This window comes from Staurois parvus, unplaced genomic scaffold (genome assembly GCF_062004578.1).
Source record: "Staurois parvus isolate SC_StPar_1 unplaced genomic scaffold, SC_StPar_1.0 ptg000887l, whole genome shotgun sequence".
Lineage (NCBI taxonomy): Eukaryota > Metazoa > Chordata > Amphibia > Anura > Ranidae > Staurois > Staurois parvus.
Window position 1 is genome coordinate 684,285 of NW_028318683.1, and position 27,328 is coordinate 711,612.

The 27,328-nt window shown below is 45.9% G+C and overlaps 1 protein-coding gene across 1 annotated transcript in view; it reads right to left on the reverse strand.

The window, feature by feature from the left end:
- The window catches only part of LOC149442413 (A.superbus venom factor 1-like), a 476,989-nt gene that overhangs the window by 72,523 nt on the left and 377,138 nt on the right, over positions 1–27,328 (reverse strand). The window contains exons 33-38 of the mRNA XM_089656130.1: positions 26,108–26,266; positions 19,777–19,836; positions 17,256–17,340; positions 16,719–16,767; positions 14,869–14,956; positions 14,372–14,461 (exon numbers count right to left, since the gene is read on the reverse strand). Coding sequence (XP_089512256.1) covers positions 14,372–14,461; positions 14,869–14,956; positions 16,719–16,767; positions 17,256–17,340; positions 19,777–19,836; positions 26,108–26,266 — 531 coding nt within the window. The remainder of the gene's footprint in view (positions 1–14,371; positions 14,462–14,868; positions 14,957–16,718; positions 16,768–17,255; positions 17,341–19,776; positions 19,837–26,107; positions 26,267–27,328) is intronic.

Here is a 27,328-nt window from a genome sequence, read left to right on the forward strand (position 1 = left end):
GCGGTCGTGTCTCCACCGACAACCCTGCCGTCATCGATTGGTTGGCTCGGTCGTCTTCCTCTTCCCAGGTCACCTCTGACACCTACAGCCAACGGTCGGTGGGTACGTCAGACACAACCGTTAGTTGGCATGGCCCGGGAGCAAGCCCACTGAAATCACGTGTCCTCTACCTGCCCCTGTCCTTTGGTGTTCCCTCACCAAGCGAAGTATCGCATGCTGTGGGCTCAGCCCCACTGTACAGTGAGGAAGAGCTAACAGAGGGCGGTCAGGAACGGGGGGAGACATCCGCCTCTTCAGCAGCCAGGCGAAGAAGTACTGGCGAGGAGAGTGGCTCGGTAGCCGGTCTAGAGACAGATCTGTCTCCTGACCCACACGCAGCCGAGGGGGCTAGTAGTGAGGCGGAGACCCTAATTGATGATGAGGAGACTGATCGCACTTGGCAGCCTCGTCGTCATCAGGCTATTGCTTCCGCATCATCAGGAGAAGAGGGTGCCAGCTTGGCAGCGAGCAAAACAGTCGGTGGGTTGCCCAGGAGGCAGCAGGGTCGCAGCAGTGTCAGTGGAGGCAAACGGCCACGGAGTAGAGCACCAGCTCCACTGCAGCCTACCACCACGGCCAGTAGTGGTGCCGGTGTGCACGGAGGAAGTAGCAGTCAGCCAGTGAGGAGTAGCGGGGGCAAAGTTTCCTACTCGGCGGTGTGGCAATTTTTCGTCAAGCCGCCCGAGGAAGTAAACACAGCCGTATGTCGACTATGTGGCCAGAAAGTCAAGCGTGGCCAGGGGGCCCATGTTGGGACTACAGCGTTGCGTCAGCATATGCAGCGTCGCCATTTGGTGGCCTGGGAAAACCGTGATAAAGATACGGCGGTTCTGCCTGCCCCAGCCCCCGCTCCATCACCCGCTCCGTTACTTGCTCCGTCACCCAACGTCAATCGCCCTCTATCAGCCAGTCAAGGCTCCAACACCTCTGCTGAGGGGAGTTGTCGCTCGTTGGCATCTTCCGCTCGTTCAGATGCTCCTTCTCCTGCTACTCCTCTTCACGGATTCCGTCAGCAGTCTTTCTTGGAATCCGTTTCCAAGAGACAACAGTTTGCGAGCACGCACCCGACGGTGCAGAAGCTGAACGTCCTCCTGTCCAAGTTGCTGGTGCTGCAGTCCCTCCCTTTCCAAGTGGTGGACTCAGCACCTTTCCGAGAAATGATGGCTTGTGCCGCGCCGCAGTGGAGAGTGCCAAGCTGGCATTTCTTCGCCAAAAAGGCAGTGCCAGCCCTGCATTCACATGTAGAAGAGATGGTGGGCCAGTCTTTGAGCATGTCGGTCTCTGCCAAAGTGCACGGCAGCGCCGACGTGTGGAGCTGTAACTATGGTCAGGGACAGTACATGTCATTTACGGCCCACTGGGTGAACGTGGTGCCGGCACAGCCGCACCAGCAACTTGGACAGGTCACGCCGCTTTTGCCTCCACGTTTGCACGTCCTTGGTCCAGCAAAGATGTCCGCCTCTACCACCTCTTCTTCCTTCGTGTCCTCAGCCGCCACCCCCGTGCCAAGTCCCATTACCCGACCGGCATATCACATGTGCAGGGCGCAACGGTGTCACGCTGTGCTGCACCTGGTATGCCTTGGCGAACGTAGTCACACAGGGGAGGAACTTCTCAGTTTAATGAACAGAGAAATCGACAGATGGCTGTCTCCGCGCAAACTGAAAATCGGAACCATGTTGACCGACAACGGAAAGAACATGGTGTCTGCTCTGCGTCAAGGAAGGTTGTGCCATGCGCCATGCATGGCTCACGTGTTCAATCTGGTTGTCAAGCGGTTCCTAAAATCCACCATCCCACTGCAGGACATCCTTAAAATGTCACGTAAACTTTGCATGCATTTCAGCCATTCCTACACCGCAAAGCACACCCTCCTTGAGCTGCAGCGGCAGAACGGAATTCCACAGCATCGCCTGATCTGCGACGTTGCAACAAGGTGGAATTCAACCCTACACATGTTAGACCGCCTTTACGAACAGCGAAAGGCCATCACCGATTTCCTGATGTTACAAGCGGATAAAGGTACTCCCCTGTGTAACTTCGATGTCAGCCATTGGCAGCTCATGCGTGACACCTGCAGCTTGCTCAGGCCCTTTGAGGAAGCCACGCTATTCGTGAGTCGGCAGGACTATGGGATGAACGACGTCATTCCTCTGTTGCACGTCCTGGAACAAATGCTGTTAACAATGGCTGGTCAGGGTGCGGTAGACGTGGCGCACAGATCTCAACGCCACATGACCCCTGTGGGGGCAGGACAGGAAGAAGAGGAGGAGGTAGAGGAGGACATTTGTGCTCAGGAATTATTGAGTGAAATGGGTGGTTTTTCCACTCAGCGGACAGGAGTGGAGGAGCAGGAGCATCTGGTAGAGGAGGAGGAGGAGGAGACAGAGGACCCAGACGCACCGTGGCAGTATGCTGTGGAGATGGAGGCAGGGAGTCCCTCGCATTCCTTGGCACAAATGGCCCATAGCATGCTTGGTTGCTTGCGTAGCGACAGCCGAATAATAACCATCAGACAGAGGGATGACTTTTGGCTGTCCACCTTGTTGGACCCTCGCTACCGTTCAAAAATGGTGGCCTTTTTCACACCTGCTGAGAGGGAGGCCAAAATAACGTACTATAAAAACCACCTATGTAGTCAGTTGGTCTCTGCCTTTCTGCGCCAACGTCCATCCTCAGACACTGTGGGCCCTGTGCGCTCGCGTTCCGCTGCCATGGCAGCAGGGGAGGGGTGGGGTGGTAGGAGCAGTGGCAGCTCCACCAGCAGCGGCTGCCTCAGTCTGCAGTCGATGATGAGTAGCTTTCTTCACCAGCGCAGTGAGGAAACTACTAACCAGCCGCAGCAGCAGCAGCATCAGGTGGACCTGGAGCAGGACCTCAAACAACAGGCTTGGGCCTACTTGGACAGCACCCTGCCAACCGAGGTAGACAATCCCCTTGACTACTGGGCAACGAAACTTGACCTTTGGCCCCAACTAGCTGAATTTGCCCTTGAAAGGCTGTCATGCCCGGCCAGTAGCATGGCATCGGAGCGCGTGTTTAGTGCGGCAGGAGGTATTGTAACTCCGCGGAGGACACGACTGTCCACCCAAAGTGTGGAGAGACTCACGTTTGTGAAAATGAATCAGGCGTGGATTAGTCTGGATTTCAAACCACCAGTTCCTGACACAACTGACTAAATCCGCCATGAATCATGCCCCAAACATGTGCCACTTTCAGGTCTCCTCACACTGCTGGTGGGTTCCATTTTGTCATAGGGTGCTGGCAGATTACGGGCCTCCCATTGCTGCTGCCAGGCCCGTAATCTGCCATGGGCCCCTGTACCGCCTCCTCATGCTGCTGCCAGGTCCACAGTGTCTCATGGGTCCCTGTACGGCCTCCCATTGCTGCTGTCTCCATCGCCACACTCTGCCATGTGCCACTTTCAGGTCTCCTCACACTGCTGGTGGGTTCCATTTTGTCATAGGGTGCTGTATGGCCTCCCATTGCTGCTGCCAGGCCTGTAATCTGCCATGGGCCCCCGTACCGACTCCTCATGCTGCTGCCAGGCCCGTAATCTGTCATGGGCCCCTGTACCACCTCCTCATGCTGCTGCCAGGTCCACAGTGTCTCATGGGTCCCTGTACGGCCTCCCATTGCTGCTGTCTCCATCGCCACACTCTGCCATGTGCCACTTTCAGGTCTCCTCACACTGCTGGTGGGTTCCATTTTGTCATAGGGTGCTGGCAGATTACGGGCCTCCCATTGCTTCTGCCAGGCCCGTAATCTGCCATGGGCCCCTGTACCGCCTCCTCATGCTGCTGCCAGGTCCACAGTGTCTCATGGGTCCCTGTACGGCCTCCCATTGCTGCTGTCTCCATCGCCACACTCTGCCATGTGCCACTTTCAGGTCTCTTCACACTGCTGGTGGGTTCCATTTTGTCATAGGGTGCTGGCAGATTACGGGCCTCCCATTGCTGCTGCCAGGCCCGTAATCTGCCATGGGCCCCTGTACCACCTCCTCATGCTGCTGCCAGGTCCACAGTGTCTCAAGGGTCCCTGTACGGCCTCCCATTGCAGCTGTCTCCATCGCCACACTCTGCCATGTGCAACTTTCAGGTCTCCTCACACTGCTGGTGGGTTCCATTTTGTCATAGGGTGCTGTATGGCCTCCCATTGCTGCTGCCAGGCCCGTAATCTGCCATGGGCCCCCGTACCGACTCCTCATGCTGCTGCCAGGCCCGTAATCTGTCATGGGCCCCTGTACCGCCTCCTCATGCTGCTGCCAGGTCCAGAGTGTCTCATGGGTCCCTGTACGGCCTCCCATTGCTGCTGTCTCCATCGCCACACTCTGCCATGTGCTACTTTCAGGTCTCCTCACACTGCTGGTGGGTTCCATTTTGTCATAGGGTGCTGGCAGATTACGGGCCTCCCATTGCTGCTGCCAGGCCCCTAATCTGCCATGGGCCCCCCTACCGCCTCCTCATGCTGCTGCCAGGCCCGTAATCTGTCATGGGCCCCTGTACCGCCTCCTCATGCTGCTGCCAGGTCCAGAGTGTGTCATGGGTCCCTGTACGGCCTCCCATTGCTGCTGCCAGGAGGCAGCAGGGTCGCAGCAGTGTCAGGGGAGGCAAACGGCCACGGAGTAGAGCACCAGCTCCACTGCAGCCTACCACCACGGCCAGTAGTGGTGCCGGTGTGCACGGAGGAAGTAGCAGTCAGCCAGTGAGGAGTAGCGGGGGCAAAGTTTCCTACTCGGCGGTGTGGCAATTTTTCGTCAAGCCGCCCGAGGAAGTAAACGTAGCCGTATGTCGACTATGTGGCCAGAAAGTCAAGCGTGGCCAGGGGGCCCATGTTGGGACTACAGCGTTGCGTCAGCATATGCAGCGTCGCCATTCGGTGGCCTGGGAAAACCGTGATAAAGATACGGCGGTTCTGCCTGCCCCAGCCCAGGGTTCCATTTTGTCATAGGGTGCTGGCAGATTACGGGCCTACCATTGCTGCTGCCAGGCCCGTAATCTGCCATGGGCCCCCGTACCGACTCCTCATGCTGCTGCCAGGCCCGTAATCTGCCATGGGCCCCTGTACCGCCTCCTCATGCTGCTGCCAGGTCCACAGTGTCTCATGGGTCCCTGTACGGCCTCCCATTGCTGCTGTCTCCATCGCCACACTCTGCCATGTGCCACTTTCAGGTCTCCTCACACTGCTGGTGGGTTCCATTTTGTCATAGGGTGCTGGCAGATTACGGGCCTCCCATTGCTGCTGCCAGGCCCGTAATCTGCCATGGGCCCCTGTACCGCCTCCTCATGCTGCTGCCAGGTCCACAGTGTCTCATGGGTCCCTGTACGGCCTCCCATTGCTGCTGTCTCCATCGCCACACTCTGCCATGTGCCACTTTCAGGTCTCCTCACACTGCTGGTGGGTTCCATTTTGTCATAGGGTGCTGGCAGATTACGGGCCTCCCATTGCTGCTGCCAGGCCCGTAATCTGCCATGGGCCCCTGTACCACCTCCTCATGCTGCTGCCAGGTCCACAGTGTGTCATGGGTCCCTGTACGGCCTCCCATTGCTGCTGTCTCCATCGCCACACTCTGCCATGTGCAACTTTCAGGTCTCCTCACACTGCTGGTGGGTTCCATTTTGTCATAGGGTGCTGTATGGCCTCCCATTGCTGCTGCCAGGCCCGTAATCTGCCATGGGCCCCCGTACCGACTCCTCATGCTGCTGCCAGGCCCGTAATCTGTCATGGGCCCCTGTACCGCCTCCTCATGCTGCTGCCAGGTCCACAGTGTCTCATGGGTCCCTGTACGGCCTCCCATTGCTGCTGTCTCCATCGCCACACTCTGCCATGTGCCACTTTCAGGTCTCCTCACACTGCTGGTGGGTTCCATTATGTCATAGGGTGCTGGCAGATTATGGGCCTCCCATTGCTGCTGCCAGGCCCGTAATCTGCCATGGGCCCCTGTACCGCCTCCTCATGCTGCTGCCAGGTCCACAGTGTCTCATGGGTCCCTGTACGGCCTCCCATTGCTGCTGTCTCCATCGCCACACTCTGCCATGTGCCACCTCCAGGTCTCCTCACACTGCTGGTGGGTTCCATTTTGTCATAGGGTGCTGTATGGCCTCCCATTGCTGCTGCCTCCACCGCCACACTGTGGCTCCACACTCTGGTTTTGGCCCCGTGACTGCCCAAATGAGTGAAGTGTGCGGTGATTCTAAGATTGACGGCACTCATCTGCAAGTCATACTGACTGACAGTATTATTTCTCTTCCCCAGCAGACTCCAAGGGCATTTAAATTAAAGGTACAGTGTTCTGCACTAATATAAAGGCTCTCTGAAGCCTAGAAACACCCTTTTATACGTTAAATTCGCAGCGAATATATTCGACTCGAATCGATTTTTTTCCACGAATTCGCCGAATCAACCGAATCGAATTTTTGAATAATTCGCTCATCTCTATTCTTGACACCTAATATTGTCTCTTTGGGAAATTTTCATTGTACAAATACTGTATACTTCTGATGTCCCATGCATTCTCTCCTGTTAAAACAAAAAATATTTGAACAAGAAAAAAGGAACTGGACCAAACATTTTCACTAGTACAATTGTTTCAGGCTATAAAGATTAATAGCAGATCTTCAGCATGCACAGAGCATTGGGATAATTCACAGAAAATCTTTCATAGGTGGTACATGATTCTCTTGAGACTTCATAAATTCGAACCAGAGTCTTCCCCTCTATGTTGGAGAAATTGTAACCATGTAGGTACAGTGGGGCAAAAAAGTATATAGTCAGCCACCAATTGTGCAAGTTCTCCACTTAAAAAGATGAGAGAGGCCTGTAATTGGCATCATAGGTAGACCTCAACTATGAGAGACAAAATGAGAAAACAAATCCAGACAATCACATTGGCTGATTTGGAAAGAATTTATTTGCAAATTATGGTGGAAAATAAGTATTTGGTCACCTACAAACAAGCAAGATTTCTGTCTCTCACAGACCTGTACCTTCTTCTTTAAGAGGCTCCTCTGTCCTGCACTCATTACCTGTATCAATGGCACCTGTTTGAACTTGTTATCAGTATAAAAGACACCTGTCCACAACCTCAAACAGTCACACTCCAAACTCCACTATGGTGAAGACCAAAGAGCTGTCGACGGACACCAGAAACAAAATTGTAGACCTGCACCAGGCTGGGAAGACTGAATCTGCAATAGGCAAGCAGCTTGGTGTGAACAAATCAACTGTGGGAGCAATAATTAGAAAATGGAAGACATACAAGACCACTGATAATCTCCCTCGATCTGGGGCTCCATGCAAGATCTCACCCCGTGGGTCAAAATGATCACAAGAACGGTGAGCAAAAATCCCAGGACCACACGGGGGACCTAATGAATGACCTGCAGAGAGCTGGGACCAACGTTACAAAGGCTACCATCAGTAACACACTACGCCTCCAGGGACTCAGATCCTGCAGTGCCAGACGTGTCCCCCTGCTTAAGCCAGTACATGTCCGGGCCCATCTGAAGTTTGCTAGAGAGCATTTGGATGATCCAGAAGAGGATTGGGAGAATGTCATATGGTCAAATGAAACCAAAATAGAACTGTTTGGTAGAAACACAACTCGTCATGTTTGGAGGAGAGAGAATGCTGAGTTGCATCCAAAGAACACCATACCTACTGTGAAGCATGGTGGTGGCAACATCATGCTTTGGGGCTGTTTCTCCGCAGGGACCAGGACGACTGATCCATGTACAGGACAGAATGAATGGGTCCATGTATCGTGAGATTTTGAGTGCAAACCTCCTTCCATCAGCAAGGGCATTGAAGATGAAACGTGGCTGGGTCTTCCAACATAACAATGATCCCAAACATACCGCCCAGGCAACAAAGGAGTGGCTTCGTAAGAAGCATTTCAAGGTCCTGGAGTGGCCTAGCCAGTCTCCAGATCTCAACCCCATAGAAAACCTTTGGAGGGAGTTGAAAGTCCGTGTTGCCCAGCGACAGCCCCAAAACATCACTGCTCTAGAGGAGATCTGCATGGAGGAATGGGCCAACATACCAGCAACAGTGTGTGCCAACCTTGTGAAGACTTACAGGAAACGTTTGACCTCTGTCATTGCCAACAAAGGATATATAACAAAGTATTAAGATGAACTTTTGATATTGACCAAATACTTATTTTCCACCATAATTTGCAAATAGATTCTTTCCAAATCAGCCAATGTGATTGTCTGGATTTGTTTTCTCATTTTGTCTCTCATAGTTGAGGTCTACCTATGACGCCAATTACAGGCCTCTCTCATCTTTTTAAGTGGGAGAACTTGAACAATTGGTGGCTGACTAAATACTTTTTTGCCCCACTGTATCTTATTGCATATATTATGGGGGTGTGACATTCTACAGGAGTTCTGGAAAGAAGTCTCCTTCCTTATCTCAGAGAAATGCAAGATCCCATCACACCCACCTAAGGACTTGTGAGCATAGGGATGGAGTCCTTTCCCCCCACCCAGTAGAACTGTGATAGCACATATTTTAAAATAAATTAGTGGGGTATGCAGCGCTATAAAGTGATATGATGAATATTGTAATCAATGAATCACATATCCCTGGAACACTAAATAACAGCACCTCTGCTGAAACACACATTCATCGAATGAGCATACATGTGTCTTTAAAGTGATAAATAAATAAAGCGATAGAAGCTCATATAAATGGGATAATGAATGTATACAAAAATGACAGAAACTTTAGATGTTCGATGTATCCCAAATCCGGAAGAATCTAGTGCAATTATGCGCTTACCACAAGAGCATACGAAATGAGCGTTGTATGTATGTCATCAGGTATACCATCAGGGCCTGGTCAGCAATGCGGGCAGCAATCGGTCACCACAGTAGACACTTGGGGATGACAGAACACACTCGGGGGTCACATCTGGCTCACCGGTAGGTCCAACAATGTCCAGCCTCCTGGTGGTATTTTTATGAGATGCTCCACCTTGCATGGCTCGCAAATAACGAGCCAGGGGGCAAAATAGCACTAATAGTTATCCACATCTTTATTCTGGTAAATCCAAAGCAAACAGCAAACAACTCACATTTGAGCTCATAACAATCTCCAGACCTAATCCTAGGTTCCCTGCTGGTTAATGGCTCCCTGGTGGCTAGTGGCATCAGCTGGGTGGATCCCCTAACATGTTTCGAGTACCAAGCTCATTGTCAAAGGGGTGAATCCAATCCCCAGGACGCCAGTTTAAATTATCTTGGTCGCGCATGCGCAGCAAACGCCGCACGTCGCCACGGGCAAGCGCGCATGCGCCAATGATGTCACCCGCTGACAATCATGGCAACCGCTGCACACGCGTGCCATCCGCTGCAATACAATTGGGACTGTCATATCACCGCCTGCAAGTCAGGGGGCGGAGGACAGCCAGATACAAAATGAACAGGGGGCACATCTCCATATAGGAGTGAGTGCACCCTGCATTACCTGGATAAAGCCTGCGTTAAACAAAACTCCAGGGTAACATGAAAGTAACTGCAGAAACACAGATATACAATAATACTGTTAAAGGGGACTGAGACTCCATTTTGTTGTAGTCCAAAAAAGATAGCCCAGGAGTCCATAAACATGAAGATTAATAAACTCAACAAGGAGTAAAATAGTATGAAAACAGCTGATTGGAAAAAAAAAATAAAAAATATATATATATATATATATATATATATATATATATATATATATATATATATATATGTTAATCATTGTTCCCACATTAGGATATCACATCATAATTGTGCCAACAACACCAGTCATGGCAGTCATGTAATAAGAAGTGATATCAAATAATAAAACAAACAATCAAGCACATAATCAATAAAACAATGCATTATATCAAAAGTATAAAATATATATAAAAAATATATGAAAAATTAAAAATAAAAATGAACTTGCACCTACATAACATATATTAATCAGATGGGGTGCATATAATAAATCAATGTCCCACTAAAAATTAAAAATCAACTCCATCCTGCACAGTAAAATAGACATAAAATGAGCATACATAGAATAGACAAAATGGCACATCAAAAATAAAATCACTGACCTAAAATGATAAAAAAGAAATAAACTATTATCAATAAAACAATTGATATCCAAATCCACATTGAGGCCTTGGGGTTGCAAAGATCTGAGTTCAACAATCCACTTAGTCTCGAGTTGAGACACTGCTCTTCTGTTATGCCCACCCCTCCAGTGTTGTGCAATCATATCGATAGCAGTAAATTTTAGTACTGAGGGATCCCTGGCGTGGTGGTCCCTAAAGTATTTGGACAATGAGTGATCCTTAAAGCCTTTTTTAATATTATTATAATGTTCCCTGAGGCAGTCCCTCAGATGTCTCGTGGTCCTACCCACATATTGAAGGTTGCAAGGGCAGTGTAGAAGGTACACCGTATGCGTGGTGTTGCATGTAATCACTAGGTGTATTGTGTAACTCTTTCCTGTGATGCTAGATTCAAAACCCTTGACTCTGGTCTTGTGTATGCCATTGTACCTGCAGGCAATACACCTATTGCAGGTATAAAACCCTTTAAGACCAAAGGATGAGGACATGCTCCTTGGTGGATCCACTACATTAGGGGCTACTGAAAGTTTGAGTGGGGGTGCCTTTCTAAAGGTAACTTCAGGGAATTCCGGTAATATATCCCCCAATACAGGATCATCCTTGAGGATAGCCCAGTTCTTCCTAATTATTTTGGTGATCTCCCTGTATTGAACGGAAAAGTCCGTAATAAAAGGGCAGAACTTCTCAGGTCTTATTCTTTTCTCCATGGTAAGTAAATCCGCTCTATCAAGTGAACCCACCTCTTGGATAATTTGGTTCAAATTGTTTGGATCATATCCTTTCTCTGTAAATCTGGTTTTTAGCAACAGGGATTGGTTCTGATAATCTAATATGTTGGTACAATTTCTCCTAAGTCTGAGAAATTGACCCCTCGGGATATTACTTAACCATGCTGGATGGTGGCAGCTATCGGTGGGTATGTATCCATTCCTGTCTGTACTTTTGAAGTGTGTTTTTGTTAAAATGCTGCCACCATCATTTATTAAAAACCAAATTTAAAAAGTTGATTTCTTTAAAATCATATTCATAAGATAACTCAATATTAAGGTCATTATTATTAAGAGTAATAAACAAATTCTTTAAAGAGAACTCATCTCCCTGCCATAAAAGAAACACATCATCTATGTACCATCGGTAAAATACAAAGGGAGGCCACTCTCGAGAATAAATCAAATCCTCCTCCCACCTGCCCATAAAGAGATTGGCCAGGCTGGGGGCAAACTTATCCCCCACAGCAACTCCGGTAACTTGCAAATAGAAAGCATGGTTAAACCAAAAGAAGTTCCTACACATGGCAAAATCCAGAAGATCCAGAATGAACTCCTTTTGTAATCTAGGAATGTCTGACGCAGTGTTCAGATAAAACTGTCCCGCCTCCATTCCATCTCTATGTTTTATATTACTGTACAGAGATGAGACGTCGGCAGTCACCAAATATGTTCTCTCATTAACCCTAAAATCTTTTAGATCCATTAGCACCTGCTTTGTATCCCGCAAATACACTGGCATTGTTTTGAACAAAGGCTGCAGGAAAAAAATCTATATATTCCCCTATACGGGAATTAAGTGATCCTATGCCACTTATAATGGGCCTTCCTGGGGGACATAATGGATTCTTAGAAATTTTAGGGAGGCAATACAGTACCGGAAGCCGAGGGGCTGTTGGGCATAGGTACGCTTTTTCTTTTTTAGTAATTATACCATTTTCACAACCCCTCTTAATATTTTTCAATTCCTTCTTATAGGGAATCAGTGGGTTTTTGGGGAGAGGCTGATATGTTTCTCTATCATCCAATAGAAGAAAGACCTGGTTCATGTAGTCCTCCTTGTCCATAATAACCACTCCCCCTCCCTTATCCGCAGGCCTAATGACGAGATCCTTATTTGCTAACAAGGACTTAATACCATTATTAATCTCATGCTGATTACGTAAATTTTTAACCTTAATCCTATCCAGATCCTTTAAAACCATGCTCTTAAAAGTGTTAATATGCGACTACTGCTGGGGGATTAAAAAGAGAAGAGTTTGTTAAATTAGAAGATTTAAAATCTTTACTGGTATGATTAAAAGAATCAAGTGCAGGGGGCACAGTTAGATAATCTATGGGCAAATTTATGTATATCCACATAAGTGCCAAATTTATCCAATTTTTTCTTAGGAGCAAATTTCAATCCCTTATTCAATAAATAAAGCTCATCATCAGTAAGGATTGCCTTGCTCAAATTAAAAATGCCCTCTGCTTTCACATTTTTCTCTTTTTGTGGTCTATTGACTCTCTTTCCTCCTCGTTTTCCTCTGTACGGGTACTTCTTTTGCGATTCGAGCCCCCCCTAAAAAATGATTGGATTGGGGGTTGTGAGGAGTTGGCGCCATATTAGACTTACGTGGCTCTTGATTATTCCTTGGATCACGTGATGGATTATATGGATTCCGATTCTCATAATTAGTCCACCTTCTATTATTTGGATATGGATTCTGACCATAGGACATGTTATGATTCCCATGTTTCGGGGAGTTCCAGTGAGATTGATTATTACCTCTATTATTATCCCTACTACGAATTTAATTGTGATAATATTCCTCCTGTGGGTCCCTCCATGATACCCTTCGCTGTCTACCTCTAGGGTTGGGGTGATATTGAGGTCTATTATTAGGATATTGATCCAGAGGATGTGATCTAATATCTCTATTTAACGTTTCTACATCTTCATAGTCATAAAGATTATCATATCTGATATACGTAGAGATATTATATTCATCTCTAGATTGTCTCCATTTGGCTGGTCTTGAAAATGAGGGTGGGAGTCTAGAAACCTTAGGAGTCCTATTATGAGAGGATGGGTGCTCAGACCTAGTGGTCCCCATGCTCCCCTGATTGAGGCTGGCGGGGCCATCCTTATCCATATTATTGGAATTTTGCCACCTAAAAACATTATTATTTTTATAATCTGCTATGTCTCTGTTATATTTTTTCTTTTTCTTACTCCTCTGTTCCCTCTCAGTTTTCTCCAGAAGATTTTTTATTCTATCTGATTCAGTTTTGTATTCCTCCCTTTTCATATGGGGTGCCAATTTTTCCCGTGTTTTCTTAATTTCGTTATCAAGATAAGCCAACTTTTTCTTTTTACGTATCACTAAAAATTTCAATAGATCCAAACCCATATTAATAAAGAAAGTAAACCATTCTGTTTCACAATTGATATCCCCATTCTCTGGGGGAATATCCCACCTTAAGGACCTTGGTACCATTTTTTCCTTGATGTACTTCTCAAGGAAAGTAATGTCCCAAATAGTTCTAACTTCAGACGTAGAATGATTAGCTAAGTGGAGGACGATGCCATGAAGGTCCTCATCAGGGGTATCCTGAATGAAGACATAATCAGTAATGGCTGATCTTTTGGATCTTAACTCAAAAATATCCATAATTCTTAAGATATCTGCTGCTCAACTTAATACAGAGGTATTGATAACGTAAACAAAAGAGTGGGGTAAGTGAGCGCAAAACACAAAACCGGCAGCTAGCATACAAGGCAATCCTCAACACCTCAGATAACAAAATAAATTAGTGGGGTATGCAGCGCTATAAGGTGATATGATGAATATTGTAATAAATGAATCACATATCCCTGGAACACTAAATAACAGCACCTCTGCTGAAACACAAATTCATCGATTGAGCATACATGTGTCTTTAAAGTGATAAATTATTAAGGTGATAGAAGCTCATATAATTTTATTATATAATAATATATAATATTTTATTTGCTGCCTGTATTACTATTGCCAAGAAATGGAAGTTATCAACTCAACCAAAAACGGAGTCAGTTGTAACCAAAGTTAATATGCAATGTCTTTTGAGAAAGAGATCTCACATCTATCATAAGAAATGGAATCTTAGGAGAGGCTATTCTCAAGCCTTGACACAACTTTGATTTAGAATTACTATTATTAGTAGTTCATAACTCAGGTAATGACATATTTAATAATACCTATCCAAGTCTTGCTGGAACTGAAATGAGGAATTTTCCTACCGTTAATCCTAATGTTATTCCTATATATTAATAACTTGTATTGCTCATGGTTTAAAGTTTATCTGCACATTTTGAACCCTAGGTAGGTCGTTTGGAGGTTCATTGAGAATTGAAATATCTAAATGTGTCTAAAAATGTCCATTTCAAGAGATAAAAGAAATTAACATTTCCATTTTAAAAAAATCATACCTTGTCAAAGTACAGGATAAGAATTTCTTTGTCAACAGCATTTTTGTTGATCTCGAACTTGGAGAAATATTTGTCCACTCCCTTATTAAGCTGGAATAAATAGTCAATGTTACATTAGTATTAGACATTTCAATTATAAGGTTTCAAATTAAGCATGTTTTTTATTTGAAAAATAAAACCAGGAAGGAACAGTGAAAAGAGATGGATGGAGTTTTTTGCATACCAACACTGTCAAAAAGAGCCCTCTACCAGTAGCCTATTCTAAACCCTTTAAGACAAAGTATAGCAGAAACCCAAAATACCTCTGTTTCAATAAACTCTACTCCAGGAATCCAATGTCACCAGTCATGGAATGGGAAATAGTACGCTTATTGTAAGCCCCCCTGAAGCAAATACTAAAGGAAATGTTTTTATATGCTACATATCATGACTCTCAATTTCTCAACAGTATAGAAGTGAATATAGAAGTTTATAAAAGGTCTTTTTATGGTTCTCGCCTCATTAAGATCGGTGATATCTGGAACAAATCCAGTCATCATAGATATTTCCATGACAGACATAGCAGCATCCCAGGACTGTAGGAACCTGCAAAGAAAAACAAGACTGATGACTGTGTATGTAGATCAGCTGTTAAAATGAAAGTATAAATGAATCGTTAATTTTCCTGGAATAAGTTCCAGATTGGTCAGATTTGTGGATGATGGATATTGATTTTTTTTTTTTTTCAGGAAAACTGTTCTGATTCACCTTGTATATTTACAAAAGGTCAATACCTTACCATCCACCTTTCTGAGATGAGAGAAAGATATTTCAGCAAGAAGAAATAATGCACTGGGGAGGGCAATTTCACATGGGAAGGTTAAAGGGGAAAGAGTATAACCAGTGATAAGGTGGATAGATACAGTCAATTATGAACAATCCTAAGACTCACACAGAGAATCATTCACTAGGAGCTGGCATCAACTTGACTGCATTAGAAATAATATAGGCAAAGGATACACCCCTACCACATCCCAAATGATGTGGACCATGAAGACCTATAACAGTATATCAAAAAATGAACGGTAAACCCACAAGTGTGAGGTTCAATGAAAGGTTTAGTGTAGTATAATGCTTTTTTTACTTCTTTAACATGAGAGGACATGTTCAGTAAAAAAAAGTCCCAACCTAGCTCCCTTTACCTAGCTTAAAGTATATGTAAACTCTAACCAAAGCAAAAGCACTCAACCCATTCAGTTTGAAATAGAAATGAAAGGTAAATCATTTGTGCGTACATATAAAAAAAATTATAAACACATTTGTCCCCTTTATATAACTGAGCACATACCCTTTGCAGCTCATCTGGGGGAGGAAAAACAGCATTACATTGAACTTCCCAGTGAATGGTTGTGTGCTGGGCAGAGGGTGCATGTGCGCAATAGACTAAACATTGGAGGAAAGCAAGCTGAGTCCCCAGCACAGCAAAAAACTGACCACGCTGTGCTCTCCTGCTTAGTGCTGTCAGTGTTTAATAGGAAAGTAGGAGGACTGGTAGGAACACCAGAGATTTCACACAAAGAAAGCCATACAAAGAGAACAGGAGACAGGAGAACAAGTAGATTTTACAGCTGGCACATATCAGGAAAATGAAATATTGGGTTTACATATTCCTTAAACTAAACCCCCACCACCCAGGTGCTTACATACCTCCTCCAATGGCAGCTTCCTCCCCCACCACATTATTTACATCCTACCCAGCAAAATCAAGTACAGCACTGCCTGTGCAGAAATGCCCCATAGGCTTGAATGGAATCTACAGATACAATTGTAGCAACAGTTATCAATATTGGGAAATCCACTCTGAACAATGATGTGCAGCTGGCATTGGAGCAACTGAATGTGGACATGAAGTGGATGACAAAGGCTGCAGGTAATCAAGATCAAGAGTGAGGTCCAAAACAAGAAGAAAAGGGGCAAAAAATATTCCCTAAAAGAAAAAACATAATTGCTTATGCTGTTCAGGGCAAGCTGATCAAGCAGAACCCAGAAGACCACGGCTATCACTGTACCTAGTGTCGGCTACTATAGTGATTTTCAGCATCCCCAGTGGCTCTCCAGATATAAAATATGGATAATCACATCATGTCAACCTGGAACAATGTAAGTTGGCAACAAAGATAATTCCTGGAGTTCTGCTTTTTTAGAAGAGTTCAGGTCTTCATCATTCAGGTGACTTTAGGACAACAAGATGACTAAATATGACCCTGTTGCTGATCCATATCAACTCAGTATAAAAATGAACATGGATTTTCTTCCTAATGTCATAGGAGCAATCCACTAACCAAAAACTGCATATAGCAGTAAATACCTGGTGCAGATTTCCATTGAGATGGTTGATTTAGCCTCCAGATTCACAGCTGAAGAGAAAAAATAAAGTAGTATTAGCAACACAATACAAAAATATTTTCATAATGATTATAGATATAGTTTTTACAATAGGAAAAACTAATCTGATGGTAAGGAGGGAAACTATTGGGAAAATGTATTTCAATAACTGCAAACAGTTAATACAAAAGTATTCAATACATGAATTCCTTTTTCTCCAGATTGCGTGTATTTCCTTTGTAATAAGTGATCACAAGATCAGGAATCACTCTGGCTCACAACTGTTAGTGAGGACTGAAGATGTGAGTAGCATATTGGGTTAATTTTTTTTAACATTTTTTTTTTTTTAGATAATTGTTTTTAATACAATTATTGCATCAAACAATCACAGTATTAAACAGAGACACACTGCCATCTGCAAGCTGCAGTGGATTCTGCAAACTGAACCCTTTTTTTTCTGATTGAACCCTTCATACAAAACCTCTACACCAAAGTATAATTAAAAGGACTTAATACTTACCAGGTTCTTCCTTGGCAACGGTCACATCTAGCTTAAAATTATTACATTGTTCCAGCTTCTTGATAGCATAATATACAACATTGACCTGCACAAAATAACCAGAACAAAATTACTCTACAATTCAGTGCAAACTATTGCTGTTAAGAGAGACAAGTAATTTCTTTGTCAAAAGGAGTATGTTGCAAAGCAGAGTGGGTAGGCAAGGCAGTGGAATGTATTTTTATTTTTACATTTTGTACACTATGGACAAGTTGTTTTCCTTGAAATATTTCAATAGATTTAGTGAACAGTAAATGAGCCATCCCTGCTGCTTTGCAGGTGTCCCAGAACAAGCAATTAGGTTAGCTGTGACACTCTCCCCATGAAAGCATGCTGGATATTGCATCTGGCAGCCTTCTCCCTTATAGGCCCTGGGGGTGTAGAGGTACTCACTCAGTCCCTTGTATCCTGCACTTTGTAGAAGACTGCTTGTTCAGGCCTTTTAGCTGTGCTAGTCTTCCATGTTGAACAAGGTACCTCCTAGATAGAACTTGTGGTTCAGTTACCTCTGTCTAAACTTTCTCTCCTTTCCTTCCTCCTCAGCTCCAGCCTGGAGGCAGAGCTGCCCTTCCCCAAAATCCCCTCCCAAGCCTCACGATCTTCAACACTCCATCTTCCACCTGATCACCAGATTCCTATTGCTGGCCAGGCTCTCTCATATTTAAGGGCTGACCTAGCCATCTTGCCAGGCCTCCTGCCTGGGGTTTGGCCAGATTTCCCTAAGTATGCAGATCCTTACCTCTACCCACTAGTTTCTGGACGTTTCCATGAACCTCCAGAATCAGAATGAGGTGATAGAGGCCTGGTGTGCAGAGTCTTCCTCACACTGAACCCACAGTAAATTCAGACTCACACACCTACTATGAGTCAGCAATAAATGTACCTCACTTTTTCTAACACTAGAGGACACTACATGTCTTTTATTGCTTGTTAACAATTTTAAATGTGTAAATTTGCATAATCTGGCCAAAGTTCTAAAGCTCCTCTTCCTGCTCCGGTCAATCTCTACAGACCAGTTCTTATGAACCCAAACAAGTCACAGTATACATTCTGCTTAGCTAGCACTGTGCTGCATTTTTTCTTAGCAACGATGTATATTAACCACTTGATGACCAGGCTATAGCCAATTGACAGTACAGTGCAGTCATATGATATCCTCCAGAACCGCGCCTCCCGCACGCCCCCTGGGTTGCACACCTGGTGAGCTCTGTGATCGCTGTGTCCTTTGGACACAGCTGATCACATGGCATGGTAAAGGACCAATCACAGAGTCCTTTTACCACATGATCAGCTGTGTCTAATAACACAGCTGATCACAATGTAAATACACTTGCCGTTATTGGATGCACTTTCCTTACAGCGTGAGAGAAGAGAGCTGGTAATCGGCAAGTGTATTTACACATCACGGGACATCAGTGCAGTCACAAAGCTACGTCAGTGCAGCCCCAACGGTGTCCATAAGTGCAGTCCCAACAATGTCCATCAGTACTGCCAGCAGTATCCATCAGTGCCGCCAATCATTGTCCATCAGTGCAGTCCCAACAATGTCGATCAGTACTGCCAGTCAGTATCCATCAGTACTGCCAGTCAGTGTCCATCAGTGCACTCCCAACAGTGTCTATCAGTGCCGCCAGTCATTGTCCATTGTCCATTACTACTACCAGTCATTGCCAATCAGTGCCACCAGTCAGTGTCTATCAGTGCCCATCAGTGCTGCCAGTCAGTGATATCTATCAGTGACCTTCAGTGCTGTCTATCAGTGCCCATCAGTGCCACCTATCAGTGCCCATAAGTGCCGCAAATCAGTGCAGCCTCATCAGCGCCTCCTTGTCAGTGCCCATCAATGCAGCCTATCAGTGCAGCCTCATCAGTGTACATCAGTGAAGGAGAAAATGTACCTGTTTGCAAAATTTTATAACAGAAACTAAGTAAAGGAAGTGTATTTTTTAAACTTTTTGGCCTTTTTTCGTTTGTTTAGCAAATAAAAAAAAATACAATGGTATGAAAATACCACTAAAAGAAAGCTCTAAGTGTCTCAAAAAATGTCATATGGGTACAGTGTTGTATAACCACGCAATAGTGCATTTAAAGTGCGACAGCACTGAAAGCTGAAAATTGGCTTGGGAAGGAAGGAAGTGAAAGTGCCCAGTATTGAAGTGGTTAAACACAGTACCAAGAGTGTCTGGGGTATATATAAAATACTATTCCACTCTACTCTTGATAAAGGGGTCACTTGGACTTCTCCTCAGTTTACTTCTACTGAGTAAGTTTTTAAAAAGCTCCTTTTTTGAGGGTGCAGGGTTCCTAGCTAACTTCGGCACTGACAAGATCAACTTCAGCACTGGCTAGAGTACGGCCCCCATACCTCTCATTCACTGTAGGGGATGTGTCCTGAAATATGGCATGTAATATTCAACTATACAAAATTAGAACAGTTCCATTTCTTGTGATACTTATAGAAAAAAAGAGTGTTAAAACTAACCGTCAAGGTACCTTTTCCTTTCCCTTTTGCAGTGACTTTAAAGTCTCCACTTGTTGTTGCCTGTAATAAAACACATTAGTTTCCTTTCATGAATACGGTCAAACACTTATAGCAAGATCCAACTTGGATTTTTTTGTGGTGAGCTTTCCCCCAAATCTGCTTGACAAATGTGGACAAATTCTATTTTTTAGACGGTCTGGAGAGGGGTTTTGAACCCATTTCAGGTTTTACTATGCTAGGGAGACTCACTTTATTTTTCTGATCACCATTTTCACTTAGAACAAAATTGAGGGAAAATCCATAATTTTGAGTTGTTATCAGAACAGGAGGTAAGAGAAAACATTCCAGTGGGTACAATCGGACATTAGCTGCAATGACAATTATCTAGGAGGAGCCTTACTTTGTTTCACAAAATGAAAGGAACACAGATGGCAAAAAAATCCAAAAAAAGGACAGGGTTTCTGACCTTTTCCTACTCAATCCAAAATGAAAAAATAAAAAAAGTTTGGGCTTTAAAGACACTTGAAACAAACTTTTATAAGTAGGGCCAGATTGCAGTAGAGCCAACATCTTCTGTGGCTTAGGGTGGCACACAGCCATCCTCTTCATGCTCTTGGCTGCCGGTAAAGCATTTATTTGAATAATAGATGGTTGTAGACTGGCAACTTGCCTCCCAGTAAAATCCAGCCAAATCTCCATTGGTGCAGCCCTTTTGTTGTCTTTTGTTGGTGGTCTTGTGTAATGTGTACTGAGTCAAAGTGTCTCCTTGAAGACAAATTCGTTTTTTAGGATACTGAGAATAAAGATCCAGCAATAGCCAGGGTAACCACATTGGTATGCTGCACATAAGGAAGCTGAGACCTGACCGAGTATGATTAAAGTAAGATTTATTAGGAATAAAGCAAAAACCCATCCAACACCAGCAAACACTATGCAAGCAAAAGTGAAAATATATGTGACAGTGAAGGAACTGACTGAATGCTTAACAAGCCACCTAACTATAAAACAATATACAGTATATACACAAATGGAGGGGAACACGCATAAACAGGGTAAGTCAGGAGATGAGGGGAGCAACCATGAAGATGGATCAGGAAGGGGACCAGAACTGGGATCAGGAACAAGGGGAGAAGAAATGGGGTAGCAGGGTACAAGATACTGGAACAGGATCAAAGTTGGAATCACAGTCAAGAGCAGAAGCAGAAGTAGGATTAGGACCGGAACATTAATAAACAGGTATGTACTGTACCTCACTGTCAGGGAGCGAGAAGCCAGACACACAAGCAGGTGCAATTAAAGGTAGGTTTATTTACACAGAAACAAGGCAAGAGTCAATGCAAGTCCGACTTCAAACAGCGGATGACATGGTAGGACAGAAGTTCTCATGCCGAGGTCATCTTCCAGGAGAAACAAGTGGAGAACCAGCAGGAATCGTAGCCAAAGCTGGGGTCAGAAGCCAGGAAGAATGGTCGCCAGAGCCGGGGTTGGAACCCATAGTTGGCCATGAAGGGAGACATCCTGGAGGAGGAGTTGACAGCGGAGTTCCTCGCAAACTCTGCCCATGGCAGGAGATCGACCCAATTGTCTTGATGGTCTGAGATATAGCAGCGAAGGAATTGTTCCAGGGCCTGGTTGGAATGCTCTGCAGCCCCATTGGACTGTGGGTGGTAGGCCAAAGAGAAGGAGAGCTTGATACCCAACTGGGAGCAGAAGGCGCGCCAGAACCTGGACACAAACTGGCTCCCACGGTCCGAGACAATTACCTTAGGCAACTCATGCAAGTGAAAGATCTCCCTGGCAAAAACCGTAGCCAGTTCTTGCACAGTCGGCAATTTCTTTAACAGAACACAATGGCACATCTTGGAGAAATGATCAACGACCATAAGAATGACCGTATGGCCTTGAGACGCAGGGAGGTCCACAATCAAATCCATGCCCAGGTGTGACCAGGGACGCTCCCCATTGGGAATGGGTTGCAGAAGGCCCAATGGAAGATGCCTAGGAGATTTATTCTGGGCACAGACAGAACATGCCTTGGAATTATGGTAGGTACGCAGCAGACGGGTGTGCAATCCCTCAGGTACGAAACATCTGCCAGCCGGTCTCTCAGAGGGAGCATCAGTCTGAGCTGCCAAAATCTGCTCCCCAAGGGGAGAAGTCAGGCTGGTACGAATGGTAGCCAGGATCTGATCCGGAGGTATGACCGAGGTTGGCTCAGAGTCCTCCCTGGACAGCTCAGAGTATTGCCGCGACAAGGCATCAGCCCTGACATTCTTGGAGCCAGGCAAATAGGAGACCACATAGTTAAAACGCGACAAGAACACAGCCCATCTGGCCTGACGGGGCGTCAACCTCTTAGCCTCCGAGAGATACGTAAGGTTCTTGTGGTCAGTGAGAATGAGAACCAGAACCGCAGAACCCTCGAGCAGGTGCCTCCATTCCTTGAGAGCCTGAATAATGGCCAACAACTCCGTCTCCAATTTGGTAGTTGCATTCTGTGGAGGAAAGCTTCCTGGAGTAGAACCCACAGGGAAGTAGGGGTCCATCAAGCGACTGACGCTGAGACAGGAGGGCGCCTACTCCCATCTCAGATGCATCAACCTGGCGGACAAAGGGCAACCCAGGATTGGGATGAGACAGTATCGGAGCTAAAGCAAAAGCGGATTTCAGAGCTTCGAAAGCTAAGATGGCCTCGGATGACCACTCGTGAGGATTACTGCCCTTCTTGGTCAGATCTGAGAGAGGCTTGGCCAGCGTGGAGAAGTTCCTGATAAACTTCAGATAATAGTTGGCGAATCCCAAAAAGCACTGAATGGACTGAAGACCACTGGGATGAGGCGACTGCAGAACCGCCAAAACCTTCTGAGGGTCCATGGAGAATCCCACAGCAGAAATGATGTAGCCCAAAAAGGCAACCTGGGATCGGTGAAATTCACACTTTTCGAGCTTACAGAAAAGCTCGTTCTAACGTAACCATTGCAGCACCTGCTTGACATCCTGGATATGAGACTCCATAGACACAGAGTAAACCAGGATGTCGTCCAAGTAAACCATCACGCACTGCTGCAACAAGTCACGAAAGACATCATTAATGAACTCCTGAAAGACCGCAGGAGCGTTACACAACCCGAAGGGCATAACCAGGGATTCATAGTGGCCAGTTATGGCGTTGAACGCAGTCTTCCACTCATCACCCTCCTTGATTCATACGACGTTGTACGCAGCCCTAAGGTCGAGTTTAGTAAAGACCGTTGCTCCCTTGAGGTGGTCGAACAACTCCGTAATCAACGGAATTGGGTAAGCATTCTTAATCGTGATTTGATTGAGACCGTTATAAATCAATGCAGGGCCTCAATTCACCGCCCTTCTTTTTCACAAAGAAAAAGCCAGCTCCTGCTGGAGAAGTAGACTTGCGAATGTGCCCCCGGGAAAGCGCATCTGCAACGTACTCCTCCATGGTCTGATTCTCCACAACTGCAAGAGGATACACCCTACCATGAGGAGGAGTGGCACCAGGTTGTAAGGCTATGGCACAATCGTATGGACGATGAGGAGGCAGAGCACTGGCGCGCACCTTGTCAAACACGTCCAGGTACTCTCCATAGTCAGTGGGCAATACAGAATCCAAGGAGGCACACAACACCTTAACAGGTCCACGGATGCAACCGTCCCCACACTGTGGAGACTACGAGAGAATCTCGGCCGACCACCAATTTAAGGTCAGATTGTGCTTCTGAAGCCAGGGATATCCCAAAACCACAAAGTAGTGCGGAGAAGAGATTACCTGGAAACAGGCCAACTCCCTGTGAACAGCCCCAATAGCTACTTCAACCGGCAGGGTCTCGTGGGTAACCTGCGGCGGTTGCAGGGGCCTGCCATCTATCGCCTCGAGAACCAATGGAGTAACTCGAGCCTGCAGAGGAATGGAGTACTGAACAGCAAACAAACTGTCCATAAACAACCCGCCAGCACCAGAGTCTACCAACGCCTGGGCTGTCACCGAGCCTTCCACCCAAGAGAGGACAACAGTGATTAGCAGTTTATCTTTGCGGGACACTGGGGACGAGGAAACTCCACCCAAGATCTGCCTCCGACAGGATCTCAGGTGCGAGCGTTTCCCGGACAGACCGGACAGGACTGCCGAAAATGCCCACCGAGACCACAGTACAGGCAGCAACCCTCCCGATGCCGTGAGGCCCGCTCCCCCTCGGAAAGGCGAGCAAACTCCAGCTGCATTGGATCACCGCCAGACAAGCCATCCCCAGGAGGCGTGGGAGGAGAGGGAGTAACAGGTGGGACAGAAAACGTAGGCGCCAATCGGTTAGGAGGCCTCCGCAGACGCTCCTTAAGTGAAGGCCTCTCCCTGAGCCTGGTGTCAATCAGGATTAGGAAGGAAATGAGTGCTTTGAGCTCACAGGCAATCTCGTCCTTCAACGCATCTGAGAGACCATGAGAGAAAGCAGCCACCAGAGCCTCATTGTTCCAACCGACCTCTGCCGCCAGGGTACAAAATTCTATGGCGTACTCGGCAATGGTCCGTGAACCCTGATGCACTGACATGAGCAGCTTGGCAGCAGAGGCGGAGCGAGCAGGCACATCGAATACCCTACAGAAGGAGGCAACAAAACCGGCAAACTCGTGAATCACAGAGTTATCATTCTCCCATAAGGGATTTGCCAAGGCCTTGGCCAAGAGCAGCGAGATTAGGAAGCCCACCTTTGACCTCTCAGTAGGGAAAGCGTGGGGTATTAACTCAAAATATATGCCCACTTGGTTAAGGAAACCCCGGCACTGACTCGGCTCACCCCCAAAGCGCTGTGGAAGGGGGGCTGAACCAGTCATACCTCTGGGCACCGCAGGTGCAGCAGCAGATGCAGAGGTAGGCGCAACAACCGGAGCAGCAGCGGGAGCGACCACAGGAGTGAAACCGGCCTAATTGCACCAGGGGCAAGGTGCGCTGTGCGTGCAAGCAGTGCCTGCAACGCCTGAGCGAACTGATCCAACAAGAGATCCTGCTGATCAAGTCTGGCAACCCACATAGGGAGTGAGGGCGTACCTGCACCGTCAGGATTCATGGCATTCTTGTAGTGTCAGGGAGCGAGGAGCCAAACACACAAGGAGGTGCAATGAAAGGTAGGTTTATTTACACAGAAACAAGGCAAAAGTCTATGCAAATCCGATAGCAACAGCGGATGACTTGGTAGGATAGAAGTTCTCCTGCCGAGGTTGTCTTTCAGGATAAACAAGTCGAGAACAAGCGGGAATTGTAGCCAAAGCCGGGGTCAGAAGCCAGGAAGAATGGTAGCCAGAGCCGGGGTCAGAAGCCAGGAGGAATGGTTGCCAGAGCCGGGGTCAGAAGCCAGGAGGGGTCTTTGCCAAAGCCGAGTCGGTATCCAGGAGAGCAATGGGTTAACTGAACAGGAGCTTGCTGCTGTGCAACAGACAGGACACGAATGCAATGGACAGCTACAAACGGCAGACTTAAATGTGATAAGCCGCCACCTCCTGGGAGGAGCCGCAGAGGGCTGAAAGCATAAAGGATCCCACAATGCTTTGCAGACACCTAAGATGGATGCCAGCACATGGAGCAGCACAAGCCCTGAGGAAAGGTAGGACCTTGATACTCATGGGCAAAACACTGGGGCTTATATACCTTCCCAACAGTCAGTATCAGGCAGAAACTGATTACAGGGATCTGCTGGGTACTGGGAGATACCTGCTGATGGCTAACAAAACTACACCCTTTAGCTCTGGGAACCACAGTGCCACCAGGTCCTGACATTAGTCATAGAGTTATGGTTAGGTTACCCTATGAGTACTACTGTTAAACTTTGGTCTGGGCATTTAAACATCAATGGCCTTAGATACAGTTATGCAAGATGGGGAGTTAGGAAGGCTCTTTCCCAATGATGATACAAACTACGATAATGGCATTTTTTAGTAGAGAGGAGACTATTTAGAACTACTAATTTGTCTCCATTAGTCTTAGGAATTTTTCTGTGGCAGAAATTCTATCCCTTTTTCACTCTATCCGTAAAAAATGTTTTCACTGTAAAGTAGATGGAAAGGCAACATATTAACAATGGAATAAATGGCAATGAAAAAGATGAAGTATTCTTTCAGGTGGCAACACAACCCACATACAGTATATGTATACCAGCTTCTGTGTTTTGCAATTTGCTTGGAATTCACTTTTAACTTATCCAGTGTTCCTCATGATTTATAAGCTCCAAATCCAGGGTCAGGATACTGATTTCAAATGAATTTAATGTCCTTGGGAGAGGCCTTTCAGTCCCCATTGGTGTCACTGGATCATCAAATTAATTCTCACCTGATCTGTGCGAGCCACCATGAGATTCTGAACATTGATTTTCTGAGTTACACTGTCTGTTTTGCCAGGGAGCTCGTATGTGACGTCCATGTTTAAATCCGCTTTATTTGGCACATCTATATGAAACTGGGCAAGGGCCTGGAACATCATGATGGTTGCCTGAAACAAAGCCATTAGACACTAGAGTAAAGAGAAATTATCATAGTTTTAGGTCCATTTTTATTTATTTAGTTTTATACATTTTCAGACTGTTGTTTTATACCCGCTTTACTTAAGTATTTATACATTTCTTACCTGATACTTGAATTCAGTGCGTCATTTCCAGTGGCTAAAAAATTAAGTTTTAGACTCTGCCTCCTCTTCACTACATGCTCTCAAATTTGAATTTCTCCCTGCATTAATGGTTGGAAACCTCTTGCTGTTATTCAGCAGCTCCTTTCACATTGATGCATTGCCCCAGGTCTGATTGAGAAACACTTTCAGGGTTTCTGTTCAAACCTGTTCACAGATCCCAAGCAAAATGGAGGAGTTTGGCCCATTGTGGACCTGAAAGCTCTCAACTTATTTCTATGAGTTCAAAATGTATGCATAGAATCTGTCAGGTTGGACATTGTCCCTTCCTCCTGGGGGATGTTCTGGCCTGAGTGGACATCACAAATGCTTCCACTCATCGTCCTATTTTTTTCTGCTCATCAATACGATCTGTGTTTTTCTGTGGGAGACCAACATTAATAATTTATAACCCTTCCCTTGGCCTGTCCATGGCACCCCTGGTCTTCACCAAGATGCTTACACCTGTCCTACCTCTGCTTTTGCCCTACATCACACTTTTGTAATCTGTGCTTTCTTTCCCCTGGTGCAGTAGCTCTGAGCTCAGCGTTTGAGAGCTCACTCTTGTGATATTGAAGGTGAACAATAACAGCTAGGTGTCTCTTACCAACATGCTTAGCAATACCCTAGAAGTTTACCAGTCAGGTTTCATGAGGTATGCAAATGGCCTACACCTATAGTCAAGACATTATTCAACTTTGGTCAAAATTGCACAGTTTGTTTTTATCTGTAAATATCCCTTATCTAAATAGGCATTTTTTAAAAAAAAAGTGAACTAACTCATTAAAGACTAAAGATCTTGTGTCCTGTACTGTACTCCAAAGAATGGATTTTACTGACAAGTCAAAAATCCTATTTATATGGGAAAACTGTGCTAATCGAATAGATTTG